At 63.2% G+C, this 7,492-nt stretch overlaps 1 protein-coding gene across 2 annotated transcripts; it reads left to right on the top strand.

The window, feature by feature from the left end:
• The first annotated feature begins 348 nt into the window (after window positions 1–348).
• CBX4 (chromobox 4) lies at window positions 349–6,635 on the top strand. Of its 2 annotated transcripts, none has more exons than XM_025360848.1 (5): window positions 349–590; window positions 719–762; window positions 1,904–1,969; window positions 4,088–4,154; window positions 4,399–6,635. In XM_025360848.1, exons 1-5 carry the CDS (start codon window positions 522–524, stop codon window positions 5,836–5,838), a joined length of 1,686 nt encoding a protein of 561 aa, XP_025216633.1. In that variant the 5' UTR covers window positions 349–521; the 3' UTR covers window positions 5,839–6,635. The 2 variants fall into 2 exon arrangements, with proteins under 2 accessions (XP_025216633.1, XP_025216634.1); XM_025360849.1 differs by having other exon boundaries at window positions 388–590; window positions 4,104–4,154.
• The last annotated feature ends 857 nt before the right edge of the window (window positions 6,636–7,492 follow it).

The following is a 7,492-nucleotide window of genomic DNA, read 5'->3' as shown; positions in this document are numbered from 1 at the left end:
GCTGCCGAGACCCTCCCGGGCTGTCAAGCTCTCCGCCCGCCTCCGCCCCGGCGGACACACCTCTCCTTCCCGGTCCCGCTCCCTCTCTGCAGCCTCCCTCTCCCAGGCTCGCCGATCCCTCCCCCCTGCACCTCCCCGGCGCCCTCCCCTCTGCGTCCCCCACCCGCGCCCTTTCCTCCTCCCCCCGCCGCCCAGGCCCGGGGCCTCCGGTAGGCCCGGCTGCGCCAATCCGCGCAGCGGCCCGCCCCCTGACGCCGAGCTGGGCCCGGCGAGGCCCCGCCCGCTGACGTCCGGGATTTGCATGAGTTCTTGTGCAGCCGCGGCCCGGGCTCAGTTGTCTGAGCGAGCGCGAGCCGGGAGCCGGGGCGGGCGCGGGCAGCGGCGGGCCGGCCGGGGTGTGCGGGGCGAGCGGCGGCGGCGGCGGGGGCGCTTCGGCCGGGGCGGCAGCTGGGCGCCGGCGGGAGCTAGCAGCGTCTGCAGCCGCGCCGGCCGCCCGCGCCCCGGCGCGCTGCGGCTGGGCCATGGAGCTGCCAGCTGTTGGCGAGCACGTCTTCGCGGTGGAGAGCATCGAGAAGAAGCGGATCCGCAAGGTAGGGCGGCGCGGGGGCGGCGAGCGGCGGCCGGAGCGGCCCGCGAGAAGGCGGGGAGGGGGTGGGGAGGCTGCGGGCCGGGCCGGGGATCCCGCGGAAGCTGATGGAGTGCTGTCTCTTCCCCCCAGGGCAGAGTGGAGTATCTGGTGAAATGGAGAGGCTGGTCGCCCAAGTAAGTCGCGGCGGAGGGCGGGGGCCCGGGGCCGAGGCGCGGGGCTTGGGGCCGCGGACCCGCCGAGCTGCTGGGGGGGGGGGGGGGGAGCGGACGGGAGGCGGGGTGGAGGTGGGGTGGAGGGAGGAGGGGGTGGGGAAGTCGGTGGCAGGCACTGGGGAAGCCGAGCCGCCGAGCCCGAGCCCGGCGCCCTGTGTTGTGCTCCGCTCTCCGGGAAATGCCATCACTAATTTATGCACTAAAAGGAGCCGGAGGAGCTGGAGAGACGCGGGGCCGAGCCGGGGAGGCCGGCGGAGGGAGGGAGGGCTCAGGCACTGACTGATGTGCAGCAGAAAATGGCTCCTTTCCCCTTTCCCTCCACCGAACGGCTCCATATTGCAAAACCAAAAAAAAAAAAAAAATTAAAAAGCGACGAAAATGCAATTGTGTGCCTTCTCCCTCCTAGTGGTGCAGGGAGGGGAAGAAGAAAGGCAGAAAATGTTGGGAACTGTCACTGCAGCGCTTTTGGTGGAGAATTTTTTTTCTTTAATTTGAAATGCGAAGGCACCGGATGGAGATAGACGCGCAGGCACACGCACACTCACACACACACACGGAGGCATATTTTTGTGTTGCTGAGTATTTGGGGTTTGCTTGCCCGTGACAGCAGGCTCCTGGGCCACGAGGGGGTGTGGGGGGGCGCTTGGCTGTTGGTGATCGGATTAGGGGTCAAATGGAGAACGACTGAAGCCCTCGCGGGGACTCGGGGCTGGGGAGAGGAGGGGGAGTGCGACTTTGCATTTCGGCTGCTTTGCACGCAGGGTTCCTGGTGAGCAAAGTGGCTTTGGAACATGTCGCAGTAACATGCTTAAAATTCTTGACAACTGCAAAATAAACTGCTAGTTTCATTTTCCTTACCCCTCCCCTTTCTTCCTACCCTTGCGTGTTTATTTGAGGGGGGCAGTGTATCAGGGATTATGTCAGGCCTGCAGAAATCTACCCTCCACATCCACAGCTAAATGTTCATAAAGACAGAGTAAGGCTTTATGTCACTCCCCACCTGGAGGCCTCGGCAAAGCTGGCTTTTTTTTTTTTTTTTTTTTTTTTTTTTTTTTTTTTTTTTTTTTTTTACACCGTGTCCCCCTCCCTTTTCCCTTGCAAGATATAACACGTGGGAACCGGAGGAGAACATCCTGGACCCCAGGCTGCTGATCGCCTTCCAGAACAGGTGAGCGTCCCCCACGCAGCCACCGCCTGCCACCCGTGACCGTATATGGGAATGGCAAAGGGGGCGACGCAGTAATAGGAAAGGGGAGGGTAGGGAGCTGGTGGGAGCCCCCTCCCTAACCGGCCTGGATGGGCACGCTGCGGCCCCAGCTCCTCTAACCAGCGTCCTTGGCGGTTGCTGCAGCTTGGGGTGGGGGCGGGGCAGGGCCAAGGAAGGCCAGGCTTGGGTTTTGGGGGAACTTTGGGAAGGGTGTGTGTGGGTGGCCCTGCAGCTGCCCGGAGAACTTGGGGCTGTGCCTGGCTCCCCAGGGCCCCCCCCTGTTGCAACCTGGGAGCCCCACCCCCGGAGCCTAGGTGTTGCTGTCCTGCAGCCACTGGCCGCTTGGCACCAGCACCTCGCGGTGCAGCTCTGAGGGAGCTGGCATTGTGAAACCGCCCGGACGTCATGGAACTGAACTTAACCTGTTGGCGGCTGGAGAAAAGTTGACATGGCCTTAAAAGCTGCACCCACACACCCCAGGGAATTTAAGCTTGGTCAGGAGTAGATTCCACAGGGTGCTGGGTTGCCCCCCATCCTGACCCCACTGGGCTGTTTGGTAGGGCAGGGCCACCCACCCTCAAGGCAAGGGGGCTTGACCCAAGGGCCTGGGGTGGGCGCTGCCTGGTGGTGGAGGGGTGGCTTCTTCTGGGGACTCATCCTCGTGCGCACGGTTGCTTGTCACGCTGCAGCTGCTGCAGCTGGGTTCGTTGCCGGTGGCTGTGGTTCTCTGTTTCGGAGAGGGTAGAAGGGGGAAGGGCGGGGAGGGGAGGAGCAGCCGGGGCCCTTGGAGCTCGGCCACCCCGCTGCCTTCCATCTCTCCTCCCCCTTTTATTTTGCACTATTTCCTGTGGCGCATTTGGCGCTAAAACTGTAAACTGTAGACCCTCTGAGCTAGCCACCGGCGGGGCAGGGAAGTTGCCCTCCTGCAGTGCAGGGGGGCCCAGAGCCGGGATCCTGCCCCATTCCACCTGGGAGTTCACCACCCTGTAACCATGTCAGCAGCTGATGCCACGTTGCATAATGGGCCCCTGAAGAATTAAAACACAGGCTGTTGCAATGCCACGCAACTTCAGAGTCAGGCCCTGGCCCCCACCCTGGGGCATGTCAGAACTCCCCAGGGTTAGTCCAAAGGGGCATGGGGGTGGTGGCTAGAGTCTGTGAAGAACCCGTTTCTGGCCCAGGAATGGGCTGCAACTTTGGCAACACTAGAGAGGCATCCCACTCTTCTGTGGAGGGCTGGGTAGTGCCTGGGAAGATCCAGCCCCCAGCTGTGGATCACCCTTAGGCTGGCCTGAAGGCAGGAGCCTGGTGGCTGTAGTGACCGGTGCCTCCGCCCATGGGCTTTATTAATAATTTGGAAATTGAGGCGGCCAGGAGCCAGACTCCAAGGAGGAGGTGGTGCTTCTCCTAGCTGCTCCGGCCACGCCCACCTGCTCAGCTGGGAGGAGCCCAGGGTTCACCAGGTGGCTACAAACCTGGCCAGACCCTGGCCTTGGTGGCCTGCCCCCGCCCCCAGCCCCTAATTGGCTCATTTGCCGCTGTGTAAACAAGGGCGCAGCCCCTCCCCCTGTTTAGTGCCTGGCCTTTAAGAAAGAACCCTCCCTTCTGCCGGAGGCACTCGTTATCGGAATCTTAATGAGGTCATTAGCATCCCGCGCTTCTGACGGGAGGGATGAGGTCGGCGCACACCTCGCTTGGGCTGGTTTGTCTTCCCTGGACCCCAGTGTCCACTCCGCTTCGCACAGAGCCACAGGTCCAAGGCTGCGGGCACGAGTGCCAGAGGTGCAGCCCTAAGCTTCTGCCTCCTGAGCACAGAGGTGGGGCTTGGGGGGTGCTGATTCAGGTGTGGGCATCAAAGTGGGGGAGCCCTTCGCCCAGGACCTCTTGGGCAGAGGAGGGTTGATGCGAAGGTTGAGGGCACTGAGGACTGACCCGCCCTAAGCTCTTGATTCCTCTGTGTCCTGCCAGCCCTACCTGATGCTCTTTGAAAGTGGGGGGCCATCACCGAAGATTCCGGAATTAGCGGGGAGGGGGTGACTCAGAGGCTAACAGCACTGCCCTCTGTTCCCTCCCCCTCAGGGAACGGCAGGAGCAGCTGATGGGATATCGGAAGAGAGGGCCCAAGCCCAAACCGCTGGTGGTGCAGGTGAATACACGTGGCCGCCCCCGGGGACCCCCTTGACATGTCCACCAGAGCTGCCTCCAGGCCCGGGGATGGGGGGGTGGTTCCTCCCAGCACCCCAACCCCGCTTCCTTTCTACTAGACCTCCCACCTCCTGCCCCCCATGAGGCAGCTGCGGACCTGGTGAGGGCTGGGACACTCCAGAAACTCCTGGCATGCGGTGGGGCCGGCTCCCTCCCTCCTCTCACCCCTGCACCCGTTCCCTCAGGTGCCTACCTTTGCCCGTCGTTCCAATGTCCTGACCGGACTCCAGGACTCCTCCACTGACAACCGTGCCAAGCTGGATCTGGGCGCGCAGGGGAAGGGCCAGGGGCATCAGTACGAGCTCAACAGCAAGAAGCACCACCAGTACCAGCCACACAGCAAGGAGCGGGCGGGCAAGCCCCCGCCGCCGGGCAAGAGCGGCAAGTACTACTACCAGCTCAACAGCAAGAAGCACCACCCCTACCAGCCCGACCCCAAAATGTACGACCTGCAGTACCAGGGCGGCCACAAGGAGGCGCCCAGCCCCACCTGCCCGGACCTGGGGGCCAAGAGCCACCCGCCCGACAAGTGGGCGCAAGGCGCGGGGGCCAAGGGCTACCTGGGGGCAGTGAAGCCCCTGGCTGGTGCGGCGGGTGCTCCAGGCAAAGGCTCCGAGAAGGGCCCACCCAACGGAATGATGCCGGCCCCCAAAGAGGCTGTGACGGGCAACGGGATCGGGGGCAAGATGAAGATAGTCAAGAACAAGAACAAGAACGGACGCATCGTGATCGTGATGAGCAAATACATGGAGAACGGCATGCAGGCGGTGAAGATCAAGTCCGGCGAGGTGGCCGAGGGGGAGGCTCGCTCCCCCAGCCACAAGAAGCGGGCGGCCGAAGAGCGCCACCCCCCTGCCGACAGGACTTTTAAAAAGGCGGCAGGCGCAGAGGAGAAGAAGGTGGAGGCGCCGCCCAAGAGGAGGGAGGAGGAGGTGTCCGGGGTTAGCGATCCGCAGCCCCAGGATGCCGGCTCCCGCAAGCTGTCCCCGACCAAGGAGGCCTTTGGAGAGCAGCCCCTGCAGCTCACCACCAAGCCCGACCTGCTGGCCTGGGACCCGGCCCGGAGCACGCATCCGCCCTCTCACCACCCGCACCCGCACCCCCATCACCACCACCACCACCACCACCACCACCACCACACCGTCGGCCTGAATCTCTCCCACGTGCGCAAGCGCTGCCTCTCCGAGACCCACGGTGAGCGCGAGCCCTGCAAGAAGCGGCTGACTGCGCGCAGCATCAGCACCCCCACCTGCCTGGGGGGCAGCCCAGCCGCCGAGCGCCCAGCCGACCTGCCACCAACCGCCACCCTCCCGCAGCCCGAGGTCATCCTGCTGGACTCGGACCTGGATGAGCCCATAGACTTGCGCTGCGTCAAGACGCGCAGCGAGGCCGGGGAGCCGCCCAGCTCCCTCCAGGTGAAGCCCGAGACACCCGCGTCAGCGGCGGTGGCAGCCGTGGCAGTGGCAGCGGCGCCCACCACGGCGGCGGAGAAGCCTCCGGCCGAGGCCCAGGACGAACCTGCAGAGTCGCTGAGCGAGTTCAAGCCCTTCTTTGGGAATATAATTATCACCGACGTCACCGCGAACTGCCTCACCGTTACTTTCAAGGAGTACGTGACCGTGTAGCTGGAGGGCATCGGAAGGGGAAGCGCCATTCCCGCGGGGGGGGGGGGCGGGGGGCTGAGCACCTGGGGCCTCGGGGCAGACTCCCCTCTCGCCTACCCGCCAACCGCGAGAGACCCGGGCTGGCCCCCAGGGTGAGGACGCCCGGAGCGGAGGTAACCATGCTCCCCCTGCGGCGGCTCAGACTCGGGCAGAGGCCCGTTCCACGCGGTGCCGGCGGGGCTCGCCCTCTCCTGCCCTTCCCTGCTGGAGATGGACCCCCGGAACGAACAGGGCAGCTCTGCGCCCGGCCTCAGAGTTCTAGTATTATATTTTAACCGTGCTAACTTGTCAAGTGCTGACTCTACTCCCGTTTGTACGTGGTGTTATTATTGAAATGTATTGTTTGAGCTCAAAAGGCCCGACCACCCCTCTTCGGGCTGCTATATATATATTTATTTGTAGGTATTTATATATTGAAATATAAAAACCTAGATTTATGGAGTTTCCTCTAGATCATGTTATATTCTATATCAAACAAACTATTTTCTTTTGACCTTTTTTCCCCTCCATCCAGTATTTCGGTTGACTTCATTTTCTCCCCTCTTCCCGTTCCAGGAACTGCAATACCAGTAACCTTGGTATATATTTTTTGATACTGTACACATGGATGTGTTGTTTCTATGTGCAAAAAAAAAAAAAGTTTGTTAAAAGGCTACACGAGCTCTCTAGAAACTGCTGCTACTAGAAATGTCTAAACTATAAGCTTCCAACTATTACCTGCTTGAATGTAAATATTAAATGGAGATGTTGAAGGTGCATTTTCGCTGTTTGAGATGAGCTCAGAAGGAACGTCGGAGGCAGGGAGGGGCCGGACCCCTCTGGCCACCAACTCCGCCTTCGAGCCCTGTGCTGAACCTTTGCACCAGCAAAGTGGGCTGGTTTTGCGGGCCGCAGCGCCGGCGCAGGAGGGTGACCCCGCTCCCTGGGAAGTCGAGAGGCGCCCGGCTGGAAAGGGGAATTCCTGCGGGGGGGTGGGTGTGGGAGCCGTCCCCGCCCCCAGGGCTTTCCAGCCGGCGGTGCCCACTGCACTGGCAAACACGGCGTTCTAGGTAGGGGAGGAGGGGGTGCAGGGGTGGGCGGCGTGGACACGCGGGCGGGGCTAGTCCCCCTCGCGGCCCCCACCGGGCAGCGGCTGACCTTTGGCTCTCCTCCCCTCCAGCCCCCACCCTTGGGGCTCAACACACCCAGGCGCAGGCCCTGGCGGGGCAGGGAGGTTCCTTAATAACCGCGCCCGGTAGGGCAGGTTCCGCGGGGCGGGGACCCCCAGCCTCTCCGCGTCCCCGGCTGGCATCGCCGGCCCCGCCCCACCGAGGAAGCTGCCGAGGCCCTTGCTCTTCGGGCTCTCTCCCCGGAAACCACCAGGCCAGAGGCTCCCACTAGAGGCGCGGCGAACGCGGCTGGGGTGGGGGGTGGGGGGCTTCCTGCAAGATGGATGGGGAAGGGGAGGAGGGCAGGCGAGCGAGGCCTGCCACCCCCACTTCCTTAGCGAGGAGAACTGGGACTCCTTACCCTTCTCCCTTGGGGTGGCAAGGCCAGGGCCCTTGGTGTCGCGTGGGAGGAAGGGGTTAAGGGTCCGGAGGGGGCGACGGGACTGGGCCGAACTCTAGAGTGCGGC

This window comes from Theropithecus gelada, chromosome 16, assembly GCF_003255815.1.
Source record: "Theropithecus gelada isolate Dixy chromosome 16, Tgel_1.0, whole genome shotgun sequence".
NCBI lineage: Eukaryota > Metazoa > Chordata > Mammalia > Primates > Cercopithecidae > Theropithecus > Theropithecus gelada.
The sequence above is the reverse complement of the archived record's forward strand: the minus strand, read 5'-3'. Positions and strand labels throughout refer to the sequence as shown.

What these genes read in the sequence shown, in the direction of transcription:
- CBX4 (XM_025360848.1), top strand. Translation starts at nt 522, where the DNA reads ATGGAGCTGCCAGCTGTTGGCGAGCACGTCTTCGCGGTGGAGAGCATC. An exon ending in AGAAGAAGCGGATCCGCAAG is followed by an intron (nt 591 to 718) that starts GTAGGGCGGCGC and finishes TCTTCCCCCCAG; the next exon opens with GGCAGAGTGGAGTATCTGGT. An exon ending in TGGAGAGGCTGGTCGCCCAA is followed by an intron (nt 763 to 1,903) that starts GTAAGTCGCGGC and finishes TTCCCTTGCAAG; the next exon opens with ATATAACACGTGGGAACCGG.